The sequence below is a fragment of the Podarcis melisellensis genome, assembly GCF_964234715.1.
Source record: "Podarcis melisellensis genome assembly, chromosome: 12".
Lineage (NCBI taxonomy): Eukaryota > Metazoa > Chordata > Lepidosauria > Squamata > Lacertidae > Podarcis > Podarcis melisellensis.
Window position 1 is genome coordinate 3,727,517 of NC_138544.1, and position 16,179 is coordinate 3,743,695.

The following is a 16,179-nucleotide window of genomic DNA, read 5'->3' on the forward strand; positions in this document are numbered from 1 at the left end:
AACATGGGGTTTTCTCTCTCTCTTTGCCTGAAAATAACTCTGTATACAGTACTAAGAAGTTCTGTAAATGAAATCACGTTTTGTGCTTCTGGGGTTGCATACAAAAGGAACGCTTGCACATATTCTCAATGGTAGCAATCCCTCATTCCTGGTGTGGTCACAGCATTTTGCCAAGACAGAAAGCCAAGACTTGTTTCTAAAAGTGAAAAAGGAGGAAGAGTAGGCATGGCTCCTTGGCAGCTTTCTTCTGCATTTCTGAACACACAAAATTCATGCTTTATTTACCCACGTGCATTTTTTATTTATTTAACAAAATTTATATACCACTTGCTAGTAGTAAAAGCTCTGAGCGGTTTACAAAAATATTAACATTATAACTAAAAACAGATGGCAATTAAAAACATTCAGCATTCATTAAAATCAGCAGTAACTAAGGTTTTAATATATTAGCATCCATGCGTCTGGATAGGCTTGCCCTAAGCAGAAACCTTTTCAGTGGGTGCCAAAAAGAGCCGACAGGCAGGGAGTTCCAATGTGTCCAGGGGCTGTCACACTAAGATCATTTTCTTACCTCTGTGGCCTGAGTAGTATGTGGCACCTCAAACAGTGCCAGTTTTGCAGATTGAAGTGGTTGAGTGGGCACACGTGAGGTAAAGTGATCCTGCAAGTAAACCCATCCCAAGCTATATACCAGTAGTCCCACCCCAGACATCGCATCTTCTCTTTCAAGGGAAGTGCAGTGCTGTCTAGGGCAGGCATTGGAGCAGTTTAAAGGCCATGGGAACCACTGATCCACAGGGTCTCTGTCTTGACAGGATTCAAGCTCAGCTAATTTTCCCTCATCTATCCCAACTCTTCATCCAGACACTGGTCCAGGCCCAACTTGGCCTTTCCTGGTTTAGATGTTATGGAGAAACAGAGCTGAGTGTCATCAGTGTACTGGTGGCACTTTGTCCCCAGACTTCTAGTGTCTGCTCCCCATGGCTTCAAATAGATGTTAAATAGCATTAGGGATGAAACAGTCCTCCACAGCACTGCATAGCCTAACTGCCAGGGGGTTGAAAAGCACTCTCCCAATGTTACTCTCTGGACTCGGTCTCATAGGGAGGACCGGAACCACTGTAGCAGAGTGCCAATTCCCATTCCATTTGTCCTGGAGGATACCGTGGTCAGTGGTATTGAAAGGTATAGAGAGAGCAGGAATGCACTGCCATGGTCCTTCTCGGTGTAAAGAGCACCCATCTGGTCAACCAGGGGTGACTCAGTTCCATGGGCAGGACTGAACCCCAGTTGGAATGGATTTAAATAATTGGAGTTGTCCAAGAATGCTTGCAGCTGCCCCACCACATCTGGCTACCATCTTCCCCCCAATTTTCAAGTGGTTAGTGGTTACTCCTGTCCCAGCAGTCCAGGACTGCTTTCTTTAGGAGTGATCTCACCCCCCCCCCCATGCAAGGAAGTCTTACACTTTCTCTGGGCCCAGTCACTGAAATCCCCTCTGCCTGATGCAATAAGCCACACGGGACAGGGATCAAGAGGGCATGTGGTCGGGTGTCTAGGTCCCAGTAGCTTGCCACACCACCCCTTTCATGTAGCTTGGAGCTAGGGAGGAGGGCAGTAGCTTGCCCCATTGCTGAGCTTGGAGAAGCTCTAAAGCTACCACACACATTCTCCATAGGAGAGGGTCAGAGTCAACGATGGCCACCTTAAGCCAAAATTTGTGGATCCCTGAAAGTACAACTTATAGATGCGTGCAGAATGAAATGCCTTAGCTGTATATTAATACACAGATGTAACAAGTAGCATTTTTTGCATCATTTATTATTTTTGTGTCCATTCAAATGAGTCACCCATTTTCCTTTTTTCAGAGATCGTGGTCTGACAACTTGCCTGTATCATCATTCCAGTAACCACAAAGTGGTGCAAGCTTGCATGTTGACGCTTTGAGAAGCAGAGCTGCACCTGCAGGCAGGTTGCTGGCCTGAGAGGGATTAGCTTGAAAGTGGGGCTCAGATTAATTTGCTGAATGGGCTCAAGCCTGCGGGAAAATCGCAAAAGAATCAGGCATGGTTGAATGGGAAAAGACCATGACTGTTTGCTTTCACAGAGGAATGTTTATCCCTCTGTTTTACCTATGAAAGTTCAGGGTTGTGCATTTTTCTCCTGGCGGCCATCATTCTCATGCATATGTAGGCAAGGGACAGTAACTTAAAACCCTAGCGCCCCAGTCTTTGAAATAACGGTTCGGATTCAGTTCTCAATAAACTCTCAACTTTTTCTTATCATATGTGACAATTGAATACAGAATTCCCCCCGCCCCAGCTGTTCTCTCTTTTTTCTTTCCCTCTGTATCTGCGTTTTATTCTTTTGCTTTTATTCTCATTTATCACACAAATCATTTTTATTGTATTTTATATGTGCTTGTGTTGATAATTTTGTTTAAAAATCTAAAAATAATAATAAAGGTTAACTCTGAAAGATGCACGTGTGGCATTGAAAGAAGGAAAGAAGTACCAGGGAGGTGCTGATTCGAAATTTCAAATGTGAAGAGAAGCAATGTTATCTTCCTCCCCACCATCATTCTGCAAAATCTGATAGATTATCTGTTATGGGGGGGGTAATACCTTTGCTTTTGGTTCCTTAATTGTTATGTAAATAATTGTTACTTCAGCAGCCTTGAAAAACAGATAGACTTACTATTACTGTCATTTAAGAGGAGGATTGTTCAGATATCAATTATCCTGATACGTATGTGTTCCAATCATTCCCGCTTTTCTGGTATCGCAATTGTCTCTGTTTTTACCCTATTTTGTCTTTTAGGAAGGCTTTTGGGTGCCTTGTCATTTTTTGGTTAGTGTGAGTTGCTAAATATTTGCCCTTCTTCACATTCAGCCCCTTGACTTGGGTCTCTGGAAGTGAACACTCTGAGCTTTGGGAGAGTAGATGCTTCTTGTTGGAACTGCACTTTCATGCAAATACATGCAAATCAGCACTAAAACACCATGCAGAGGAAAGTCTGCCATTTCACATGCTGGATTTGGAGACGTTGGTCTTGACAACACAGAATTATAGAATAGTTGTCCAGTATGCCATTACTGAAAAGAATAGATTCCCTGTTTGCGTTTAAATTGGTGCAGGATGAGGTTCTGGATAATAATACAACAGGTTTTTCAGATCCTTCTAGCAATCTGGATCAGGGTTAGGGCATTGTTCATTGGTGTGAGCACTGAGATGCTGAAATAATGTTAAAGTCCCTCTCTTTTCAACGGTGGAGTGTTGCGAGGATAAGTTCCCTTTGCTGTTTACTTGGGTTCAGGGTAAGAGTAGCTATGAATAAGGTAAGATCTATCGTGTTCCTTCATTGAGCAGTTTCTGACATTCTTGCTTTAGGATAAACATTTTTTACTTCCAGGGCAGAATACTTTATGAGTTGCTCCTTAGGTGTGTTCACACTCAGTTGTATCTGGGGAATGTCAAGAGTTTTCTGCAGCCCCCCCCTTTTTTTGGAGGGAGATGACAGCTTCCATGGCAGGTAATAATATCCTTTGAGAGCTCATCAAAGAGAGGACTTTGAGCAGGTCTCCCAGTGACTGGAGGGTGTGTGTATTAAGGGGCTTTAGCAAAAACAAAACAAAACACCCCTACATTGCTCCCTATCCTGCTGCCCCATGGATCCTTTTTGCCCCTTTAAAATTTTGCATTCATTTAAACATTTTGAATTCTTTGAAATCTAGACGTGATGATCAGAATGTATTTAGCAAATCAAGTAGCTTCATCACACCTTTTCATAATGAAATTGAACATGGAATTTGAAATTCTTTTGGGGAGTATGATTGGAGCACAAGGATCCCAAGCTGTGCTTCACCGCCTCTCCCTCCATCCCCCATGGAGCTCTGGAGTGGTCAGAGAACACCTCCCCGCCATTTACCTGGGTTAACAAGGCAGCACTGAACCTCTGGATGAAGGAGAGGGGCTTGGAAGAAGCATTGCCTGGGCCTGCCAGTTATTTTAAGGGGCTGCAAAATATGCAGTAGGACCAAGAAACCTGGTTAGAAACTAAGTGGTTCTATACAAATGCAATTAAAACAAAGCAAAGGGGGGGGGGATGACACTAAAGCGTTGCTAAGGCAGTGGACAAAATGCTCTTATCCTTTGCCTATGTGTCTGCAGTGTGGTTCAAACCACAGCTATTCCTATGAAGCTGAGGTGGGTCATGTTGGCTCCTAGTAAGTAATATTGTGGTAGTGAAAACCAAGTATACTGTGAGAGATATTATAAGCTGACGTTAAAATCTAAAACCTAGCTAAAAGTAGTCTTAATGTGTTTTAAAGTACTGGTGGTGCAGCAACAAAACTGCTAGCACATGTGCAAAGCTAAGCAGGGTCTGTTATGGTTTCAAATTGGATGGGCGACGGCATCTTGAGATTCCCGCATTGCAGGAACTCAATGATTCTATGTTTTAACTACCCAAACAATTTTAATGGAATGAAAATTTAATAGGTTTTAAATGAGCAAACTGTCCAAAAGTTCATTGATAATACCAATGCCTTTTTTTGCTCATTGGCAGAGATTCTGGATGCCTGAAACGGAGTTATTTTTGTTGAGTGACTGAATAAACTCCGGTATACATGGTATCCCATGTGTCTAAATATCAAGACTAAAAATTCAGGGAAGCAGATTCGTGTATTTCAAGGCACTGTCATCTGATTTCATCCGTGAGAATATGTAACCCCTGAAATGGCAACTTAGTTAAAAGGTTGTTGCCTTAAAATTTAAGGTATATGTGGAACTGGGGAATTTTTTTGAAATTGACAAAATCTGGTGCCTTATGGAAAATTTTTCTTACTAAAATAAACGAGTGATTCATAGTTGGGAGATGTCGTGAGACCAGTCATGTGATTCATGTTTTGCAGGACTGTACAGTCTACGACTCTATGATTTATGATTACAAACACACAAATATAAAACCAACTCAATGGGAGACAAGCTTTGTATGTGCAGACTTCTGTTCATATGGGTGGTTTTTCGAAATGTTCAAACTCTCACCTATATTGCCTAGCATATGGAGTTGTAGCCCAAAGCCTCTGGTGAGCACCAGCCTGATGACGGCCACTCTCTTAGGCAAGTTGAAAATAAAACCATCTATTGTTCTTTTTGTGTTGTAACTCAAATGCCCAATAAAAGTGATTTGGTTCCACTAAAAAAAAAAAAAAGAACTCATAAAAGAAAGTGGGTGAGAGTTTCCAACGGTAGACTTCACACTGCTTAACAGCAGTGTACACAACTCATTCGAACTGTCTCATGCAATCAAACAGGTGACATTAGACTGGACAAACTTTGAAAATTGAAGTTTCCTTTTAAGGGGAAGTTAGGTGAGCTGTTTTATAAAGTAAACTTTTGGATTTCTTGATCCTCAAGCTACGTGCAGCTGAGCATTCCCAGTTAAAGAGCTGGGTGATTTGATGGCAAACTTTTGTCTATAACTGGCCATTGTCAGAAAATATGTGTTGTGAATGTGCTGCAGCATAGCTGTTGGTGGCATCTTTGAATGTGGAAATGGTGAGATAGGAATTAGAGGGTGTGCCTACATTTTGTGGCAGTGGTTTGTAGAGCAGTTCATTATCCCAGCTAAAGAAGCCTAGAAATTGTTCTATAAAATAAACAGAATTATAAAACAAAAATAAAATAAATAAAGCCTCAAAATGCTACTGTTTCCATGGTTCTTTGGAGAAAGGTGTGAAAGGTAAATCAGTTTCAGAGTGGTTTTTAACCACTGCGGATGCGTACAGTACAGTTGATGTGATCCTGTGAACCCATTTGGCAAAGCTCGTGGTGCCACCTGTGCCTTTCAGGTGCCTCAGAGATAACCCTCAATATTCTCACATTATGGAGATGCTTTGTGTGTGCATGGAGAATTCGTTCTCCCTTTGCATTTCTTTTTATCTCATAAAAAACAACAACATTAAAACTGTGTTTCTTTACTGTCATAGACAAGGATGGCAGATGGGGGGGGGGCGAGAAAACGTGAATGGTTTTGGAGGTCATCAGATCTCAGGCATTTCTCTACTTCAACTCACCAATAGCATTTTTCTTCTTTGAAGCGTGCCTTATTGTTCCAATGTTTGACACTAAAGTCAAAGCCCTAATTTGCTTCTATAACTGTTTCCCCAAGACCTAACTGCTTCAGCCCTCTGGACAGGCTGGGAGAAAGCTGGATTTAAGGTTTCACTCCCTCCCATAGTGAAAATTCCATGTTCTGGTCCAGTTTTAATTTGCATGGTAGATTCCTAATTTATTGTTAATAAATGTAAATTGCCTCAAGCGCTGAACTAGCTAGATGAATGCAAAGCACTGCTTTTCTTAATAAAAAAGTTTGTGGTCCATGTGTCAATTATCAGACTAAGCAGAACTTGTAAGTACAATGGTTCTCAGTGTGCAGCTGGCCTCTCTAGAGAGATGCAAAATAAAACCAAGGGAAGCATGCGTTTTCTCTGGCCCTCACGTGTGTGTCTTGCAGGGTAGATTTGATTTAAATCATATCGATTTAAATCACTAGTCAGTAAGACTTGATTTAAATCTTTTTTTTTAACAGAAAGACTCATTCTTGCTGGTGTAATCTTAATATTTACAATTGGGAAGAATGGCCTGGAACCTGTGAACTCTTATTAGTTGACTGGCAAGCACTTCAAGGTCTCGCCAAGGACTTACAGATCCCAGTTACTATTTCCTCCACCACGCCTTTGGATTTGCGTCTACATTCAGGTGCCTATTCTGTACAGTTAAGTGTGAGTGCAGTGGTTGGAACCCAGTGGGATTGGGAAGAGTTTGCCAGCCCTGAAGAGCCTTCAGCACTTGCCTCAAGTCTGAGTTGCACAGACATGCAACTGACTTGCACAATTATTACACAAAGATCCCAAGACTTGTGGAGTATTCTGCTCACAAGGTTGCACTTTCATTTTTTCTGCTTCACACTTAGCTACTTGTGCAAATCTTTTCCACTCCAAACCATCTATTCATTGAACCTCTTGGAACTTAGCATTTAAGAGGTAAGGGGATTGATATAAATTTGCAAAGGCACAATGGGATTAAGGTTTTTCCTCAACTCTGTATGTTTATTTTGTAACATTTTTCCTGTGAAGAAAAGGCATGTTATCTTTGTAGACACAAATTCACACTTTGGAGAACTGCAAAAACAAGCATCTGTGATAATATCTTCTTCTTAGAAAAACTGCCCCAAATAATCTTACACAAACCTCTCGAAGAGCATGACATTGTGAATGGATTAATGGAATTCATTTACCAAAAATTTTAAACATTGCATATAAAGCCTCATGCTACATAATTAAAAACAAATTCTTATTTCCTGATGAATAGCCTTTGGACTATAATGTAACATAAATAGAAAACTATCCTTAGAAAGATTTTTTCTCCAAAAGCATGTTATTTTAAAAAATCCAATTTAAATAAAAAAACTGATTTAAATAAATAAAATGGATTTTTAATTTTTTTTTACAAAATCATTGATTTTTATCCACCCTGGTTGGCCGGGAGCTAGAGGTCAATGTAAGGCTTTGGAAAAGACTGATCTAAAACTTCTCTTCCAATTATGCTAGGGTGTTTTTGTTTTTAAACAAACTTGTGTGGAGTTTTGTCTGGAGGAGCATTCAAAAGTGGGGGGAAAAACTTGTGTTGATTAATTCTTGCATTAAATAGTTTGCATATTCTTCTTGCCCTTTCCAGCATGCATCTGTGCTGTGACTTGAGGCATGTGAGAGAGAAGAAATGAATCAGCCAGCAGCAAGGATGCGGCTGTAGCAGACAGAGATAGCATCTAAGCCGATAACCAGGGAAGGATCCCAGTGTAGCCACGCTGGCCTTATGTGGCAGAAGATGGGGTGACTTGCTTTCCTGACTAGTTTATTATGTTAATTATTATTATAAACAGCACCAGCTGTTTATCCTGGCACTGTCCCTGGGGAATTACTGATTAGCCAAGGTTGCAGGTTCAATCCCTGTGTGGCACAGCTGCAGATTTCTGCATTGCAGGAAGTTGGACTAGATGATCCTCAGGGTCTTTTCCAACTCTACAATTCTATGATTCTGTGATTCTAAGTGTTTCACTTCCCCCATGATGTACAATACCTGAGCAGACTTTAACCATTTCCTAGATGGAGTTGTGCTGCCAATGACAATTGCGTTGAGGTTGGAAAGTAAGTACTCCAGGCTGCTTTGTGGCTGCTTGGCAAGGAGATGCAGAAGGGCTCTAGCCGACTAGGATGTATTCCAATCTGCCACCGAAAGTTCATTTGCAAGGAGCTGAGGGCACAGTTGAAGATATAATAATTAGAGACATCTGTATCCCTCAGAGTGAAAAGTGATGGAAACTAGTGCAAGTCCTAGATTGGGTAGGGAACTGGACTGGGGCAGTGGACTGGATCCTTATCTCCCCCTCCTACCATGGGCCAGTTTAGACAGGTGGATGGGGCCACCCATTTTTGCTTGTATAGTTCGAAATTGAACTGTGCAAGCAAAGTCAAAGCCTGCAAAGTGCCAACCGCCAGATGATTATTGGGTCTTGCGGAGAACTATGCAGCAGGCTTCTCAAGCCCTGGTCATCAGCTGATAGTTGGAACTTGAGAACCAGATGCACAGTGACTTGTGGGTGCTGCCAGTCAGCAGACTTCCTTTTAGCACTGCCACACCTTTATGGTCTGTATGAGGTCCGGTGGGCCTGGTTTGGTTGAAATAGCCTTGAGGGACAAATGGGGAGATCTGATGGGCCTATTTAGGCCCATGGGCTAGATGTTCCCCACCGTTGGCTTAGAAGGTCTGGTGGTATAACTCAAGCCTTCATCTTGTGTGTCTGTGTCTATTTGTGAGTTAGACAGAGCTCTTAAAATGCAGCTAATTTTGTTGCAAGCGACATGTCATGGTGGCAGCGTGGAATGGTTAGGGTGTAATGTTCAGGTTTTTCCTATATTGTAATGGTTCCAAGCCCATGATTATGTTTTGTAAAGCTTACTTGAACAGATTGCCGTGTGTTGCTTACCGAGAGGATGTGGTGGAGGGCAGGTTGGCATGATGCAATTCCAGAAGTACATGAACCTCCCTTCCCCTCTTGGGAAGCCACAGTGACCCACTTGCCTGGTACCCTCACCCAGTAAGCCACGTCTAGGTGGTAGTTTGCTGTTACTTCACAGCTGCACAGAGAATTCTCTGAATTTATAATGTGTGGATGCTGGAGCTCCAGAAAGAAGGAGGAGCAGATTTAAAAAGGATGAATGGCGAGCAGCAACAAATGACCCCAAAACTAGATGGTGAGAGGGAGGAAAACATTATTTGCTACTTTTGGTGACTTTCATTTTAGGGTTGTTAAGAGAAAGAGATTCCATGGTTACTAGCAATCCTGCTCCCCCACCCCCTCTGGTTTTTCACAGGTGTGCTGCACTAATAACCCTTTTCCGAGTTACATTTCTAAAACAGACAAAATGAAGTGTTTACATGATCAACCTTGAAGATATAATTCACTGCAGTTTCACTGGACTGATGTAAATGCTGAAGTTTAAATATTTGGATTTACAGTCACATGGATGATCAGTTCAGCTCCTGCTGTATAATTCCAGGCTAGGATGACATCGGTGGAAGGGAAGTGTTGGCTTTCTACCAGAAATCTCAGTTGCTTTTGGGCACAATGTGTGTGTGTGTGTGTGTCTGTGAACATAACCAAGCTTCCTGTACAATTTTGAGTTCCTTCCATGCTGCTTGGAAGTAAATTCTAATGGATTTAAGATACTTGTTTCTGTGTAGCACATTGAGGATGGCAGACTTAGAAAATAGAGTTAGTGCTGGATATGGCTTTGGGGCACCTGAGTTTGAATCTCCACCCAGTCATCTTGTGTCTTCTTCTTGGCTACTGGTCTTCATCAGATGGGATGGGGCCTAATACTGTGTCACAACGGCAGCACTATCACTATTCAGATATATGGAAGAAATTTAAGAAGTTTGTCCCCAAGTGCAACCAAAAACTTGGTTGTGGGTCTGAATGGTGGGGAGTCTGTGATGGTGGGTCTGTGATGGTGGGGAGATTCTATGGCGTGTAGGTGGGGTGTTCCTTGCTTTCCCCTTCTGTGACAATCCGTGAGAGGCAACAAACTGTTCCAGCTCCAGGGCTGGTGTAGTTTAGGACCTGTTTGGGGGGCATGTTGGGGGAACGAGGGACTTAGAATTCTGTGTCTTCTTGGCTGCCCCTGGAAGCCCCCTGTTTTGACTTCAGTGCCAGTAGGACACACTCTCTCTCTCTCCCCCCCGAGCTTCTGGGGGCTTCTGGCCGTGCAAGTGCCGTTCTATCAACAGACCTCTTTCCCCACTGTCAGAGTGGCACATGCGCCATATCCAATGGTCTTTCCATAGTTTTAGAATTGCAACTTAAGTGAAATAAATTAAGATAGCTTATTGATCTTGTGCTAGTTGTACACTTTCGCAACCCAACTACCTCCCAAGGTTGTTAGCTTCTTGGAGGAAGAATGAGATACAAAAGTGATAAATTAAGGTTGATTTGTTGAGCTTTGTGATATGTTCTGTAGCTTACTAGTGTCGATATACAGCATCCTCTGGGTGAGAAATGTGGCTGAGTTTTTGTTTGGGCTCTTCACCCCCTTCTGCTCCTGTTTTGAAGTTTTATGGTTTTATTGTTTTATTCAGGTATTAGTGTGAAGAGAGCTGAAGTAATGAGAAGTCATCATGGAAGCCCAGTCCCATAGCTCTACCACGGGTGAGAAGAAAAAAGTTGAGAATCCTATAGTGAAATGCTCCACTCGAACAGATGTCAGTGAGAAAGCCGTTGCCTCCAGCACAACATCCAATGGTGAGTAACAGCAGGGATTTACTAGCAGCCAAACCTGCAGTAATTTAATGTGTGCTGCATTCCTTGTGAATTGAGCTTTTGCACCTGGACTCAGCATTCATTCGGAGATAAGGCTAAAGCGAGCTAGCAGGCAGAGGAGATGGGAATGGGAACGTGTGCGCGCGCATACACACACACACAGACAGAAAGAGACCCCTGTTCTGGTACCAAACCTTGTATTTTTCTCCAAATTATCTAATTTGAACTGTAAATAGTGATGTTATTTATTATGGAAGTTCCTGTTGTGGCTTTTTGGAAAAGAATTGTGATTAGCTTGGAAAGTATGCAAATGCCTTGTGATTTACGTTGGAAATTGTTTACCCTAATTAGATACAGTGGTACCTTGGGTTACATATGCTTCAGGTTACAGACTCTGCTAACCCAGAAATATTACCTCGAGTTAAGAACGTTGCTTCAGGATAAGAACAGAAATCGCGCTCCGGCGGTGCAGCGGTAGCAGGAGGCCCCATTAGCTAATGTGGTGCTTCAGGTTAAGAACAGTTTCAGGTTAAGAACGGACCTCCAGAACGAATTAAGTGCTTAACCCGAGGTACCACTGTAATTGGTTAGTGCAAGAGAGACAAAAGTGACCTTGTCAAAAATTAACGGCTTTCTTTCTTTCTTTCTTTCTTTCTTTCTTTCTTTCTTTCTTTCTTTCTTTCTTTCTAACTCTCATTGTAAACATCCTCTCTTCAAAATCTCCTCATGGATTTCTTTAACCACTCACTGTGAAACAGTTAACTTATAAAGAAAACATGCTCTTTTAAAGAAATGTAAATATATAGTTTGCAGAAATTTACTTGGTTCCCTCCAGAGTGCCTTTGCTCGCTTGGTAATTTGACATGCACACTGACGAAGCTTTCCTCCCCCCCCCCCACTTCCCGATTAAATTGAAAAAGACTAAGGTCATTGTTCAAAACCTCTGTTGTAGCGACTGAACCACCTTTGCTTCACAAAATAGTAAGAAGAAAGGAAGGAAAAAAGAATATGACTTCTGTCGGAGGTGTAGTTTTAGAAGTAAACGTAGCAGCTCACTCTCTGATCTAGTGTCCTATGATTTTCTTGAGGGTACCTATCAGATCTCTGAATATCATTTAAAACCATACAGGATATCTTGGGTGCCTCCACTCACCTGTAATATGCCACAATAATATGTATTCTTCTTCTTACTTGCTGAATGGTGCAATATTGTAATGCTTACTTGAGACTGATAATGAACCAGTTTTTTTATTTGTTTTGTACTATCCCTGTCTGTCTTTTATATTGTGTATCAACTGAATGAAAGGTTTATGCAAATAATAAAACTTGTGGAAGATTTCTTGAAAAATATGTGGCTGATGCAATGGATAGGCAGTACTGCAGCCACACTGTGTGAAATTGGTAAGATGACACACAGCAGTGCTTCTCATCCTGGTGGTTAGATGTGTCTCTAGAACAGTCAGGTGGACCTGAAACTCATACCCTTTGTATTGATCCTTGACAGTCCTGTGGACCAGCAGTGATGAGCACAGATCATAGAAACACACCCTTGGTCAGGGTCATTTAGTCCAACCCCTTCCGGTGCAGGAATCTTGCCGATAGTTGTCCCTGGGGGGCCTTGAACCACCAACCTTCTGATTAACAGTCAGATGCACTGACCCATCGTGCACATTGAAACTCCATTCCTGTATATTGGAAGCTGTATGTTTTGAAGCCCTACAGATGTGCAGAACATTGTGTTGGTAGCGCCAATGGATGGTCGGGTGGCTCCTGTTCCTTTCATGGCATGCTCACAGAGCAGTGGAGCAAATGACAGTTATACCATGTGTGCTACTTACAACGTAAGTAACAGGAGTCCGGTGGCACTTTAGAGAATAATAGTTAGTGTGGCATACCTTTGTGGGCCTAGTTCAGTCTTCCTCAACCTTGGCCCTCCAGATGTTTTTGGCCTACAACTCCCATGATCCCTAGCCAGCAGGACCAGTGGTCAGGGATGATGGGAGTTGTAGTCCCAAAACATCTGGAGGGCCAAGGTTGAGGAAGCCTGGCCTAGTTCATCAGTTGCAGAATGAAAATATGCAAGCTCTCAAGAAACGTGTTCAGTGTTGTATTTTTCTTCTACTTGAATCAAGTATGCTTGATTCAGTTTTATTTACCTACATAAATCACATTCATGTTCTGGCCCTATGCATGCTCCAAACAACCAGAAGTGGCTCTAAATAAACTAAAGGGGGCTTTCTGCTTCCACAATGACCTATGTAGGAGCTCTTCTGGGCTACTTTGCTTGATCATGCCTCCAAGCATTTAGGAATGAAAAGCCAGTTGTACTCATATACCTTGAGCATGTTACTTCTAACCTTGGTGGTGTATCGTGCATACATTCCTAATAATTATTAGTATTGACACGGAGCATTCTGCGTGTTCAAAGTGTTTATATACATTATATCAGTAATCCTTACAATTTTTGTAAGATAAGCCAGTTAGATATTGCAGGTAGGAATGGCAGGGGGGTGTTTGGAACTGAGAGAGCGATGGTTTATTACCTGAGTCACCAGTGGCTGGGATGCATTTTGAATTGGGGAGTCAAAGCCACTATTTATTTATTTATTCAATGAAATTTATATACTGCTTGATTGTAAGAAACCTCAATGTGGTTTACAAAACGATTTCAAAAATAAAATTGAAAAAAAATTCACATACCTTAAAACTTTGCCAAATGCACATGCAGTATGCTAACTCCAGGATACAGTAGCCTGCAGCGTCAAGTTAATAAACAAGGAGGGAGCACTGGGTTTGTACCGACAGAAATAAACAGATATGTCTGATAGGAACTTGAATGAGGGAAAGTTCACATGGCGCTTTTCGTTAAGGTAAAGCCACCACAGAATGATTTTACCTCATCCATTTCTTGTAATGAATATTTCTTAGGAATGCGCCCACATACAGAGACAGCTGGCGTTTATCATGTTGGAGATCCTGTTAGCTGTCAGACCTTTCTCCAGACCAGCCCTCCCAGATCCCAGCCATGTGGGCCCCATGTGTTTGCACAGAGGAATCCTCCTTTGGATGCAAGACACAAGACATGGCAAATCTCTCACGGCCGGTCCTTTCCAAAACGTGTGAAAGAGCCCTTAGTAAAAGGAGAAAGCTGGCTGCCAGAGTGCAGAACAGAAGAATTGTTTCTGGACCGAGACCTTCAGCTGCACTAACAGAGAAATGCTAAGCATGTCTACTCAAAAGTAAGTCTCAGGAATGTATGTGTAGGCTTGCAGCCTTAAAATATTACAGTGAGCCAAGCCATTTTGCACGAGTTTAAGCAGGTCTTTGGATCTTGGCCAGTATAGTTATTTTGATTAACATGAACTAAGATTTAGGGCTGCTGGGTATGATTTTCCCTTAGGAATAGAGTCACCTATTGGCCACAGCAGCTACACAGCCGCATGCCTGAAGGCATAAGTAAAGGTCTTGGTGGGTGCGCTGTGCCATAGTTGTGTCGGACACCTGTGTAATCAGGAATGCGTTTAACAAGGATATTAATTACCTTTGGTGAGGTGTGAATTTGAATTTATTAATGCATATATAGTAGCCCTAGACTCTCAGAGGAAAAATGATTTATACAAGTAAAACATTATTAGTATAAAAGTGTTTGAGACATTTTTTCCTGCAGCAATGCCAAATTGTATGTTTAAGTTTTGGGACTCACCCCAATGTTAACCAAATGATGAAGTTATTCAGGTGATAGGACTTAAAGGAAGTACTTCTTTACACAGTGTGCAGTTAAACTATGGAATTAACCCAAACTATGGCAATAGTCTGTTCCTCTGTGCCTTTGCAAGTTGGTAGCTATCAGTGGTCTCTAGTTCTGATGTCTGTATCCTTCCTCCAGGCTTAGAGCCTCAGGACACCGGTTTCTGGGGAAGAGTATCAGGGAAGAACTGTTTCCTTCATGTCCTCCTTCTAAGTGTCCCTGAAGTATCTAGTTGACCACTGTGGGAAACAGGATGATGGCCTTGATCAGCGTTTGATCCAGCGATATTTGGCCTTATGTCCTTATCTTAGTATTTGTAAGTAATCCGCTCTCTCCTTCCACATAGCCTTGAGCTGCACACTTTTCTATATGTGGGAGAAATCCATGCACACCATCATCAGCCTGGATGATGACACATCTGGGATTTTTCTAGCTTGTGGGGCGAAAATGAATGGAGTTTAGTTTTAATCATGCAATCCCGTTTGTTTGGATTTACTGCAATGGCTCTGCTTTAAGCTGAGACAAAATCTAACTCTCTTGCACCGAAATTCATGGGCTCTAAAAGTGTTTAAGATTTTGCTGATGTGTGCCCACGTGATCTTCCTCATAGCTAATAAAAAGACTTTAGGCTGCAATCCCATGCACACTTAGACTCAGTGGCCCTAATTCTGAGTAGATATGTATAGCAGGGGCAGGCAGTAGCTAGGGATGGAGCCTAGTACAGAATGGTGGCTCAGAGGGTGGCTTCACTTATCCCCCACGAGCCTGAATATAGAAATACAAATCTGCATCTGACTTGCTAATAACACAGAGCTATCCAGCAAAGCTGCACAAAGTTCTGGTGAAAGGCAACCAACAAATACTTTTATTTTACGCTTGAGGAACAATTTGCCTGAGAGGTAGATTATTTGGCATGGCAGATAATTCCCTCCCTTTCAATTTTCCTTTCTATTGTTATGACTATCGGGAGTCAGAAAACTTTGTAGATCTACTACAAATCACCCTGGGATATACTGATAGCTCCTAATCTACCATCTGCCCATCTCTGATGTACAGCAGAACATGGTTAATCAGTTCAATCTGTGGATTAACCAGCTAAATCTTTATTTAGTTGACCACTAGGCACTAGTTTTTTTACTTGTTTTTTATGTAAGGTCACCATTTTATTACATTTTGGTGCGTTACTACTGTATATTCCAAAGAGAAAATATTAAATACCATCTTTTCTATCTATGAGAACAACTTTTGTTTATTATATTTGGAAGCTGCCTGGCACCTTGTTGGTACATATATTGGAAACGGCACCTTTATTGTGGCTTTGATTTAGGCAATTAAAAATGTGCTAAGTTTGGAAAGTCCTGATATCAAAATACTGTTGATCTCATGCCAGGGCGAATGAGTCTTAAGCATGTGCTCCAGGTGACTTAATACCACATGCGGCACTGTGACATGGATTCATACCAGCATTAAAATGCCCATGTGGACAATGCTATGTTGCTGGTGAATCTGTGGGTCCACTGTCTTTCCGTGCTGGATTCCTTTGCTTTCC

General features: G+C 41.9%; 1 protein-coding gene across 2 annotated transcripts in view; it reads left to right on the top strand.

Annotated features, from left to right (window-relative positions):
* Positions 1–16,179, top strand: part of GLI3 (GLI family zinc finger 3) — a 254,324-nt gene that overhangs the window by 14,112 nt on the left and 224,033 nt on the right. For both annotated transcript variants that reach the window (XM_081930977.1, XM_081930978.1), the window contains exon 2: positions 10,702–10,864. In XM_081930977.1, coding sequence (XP_081787103.1) covers positions 10,741–10,864 — 124 coding nt within the window. In that variant the 5' untranslated portion in view covers positions 10,702–10,740. The remainder of the gene's footprint in view (positions 1–10,701; positions 10,865–16,179) is intronic.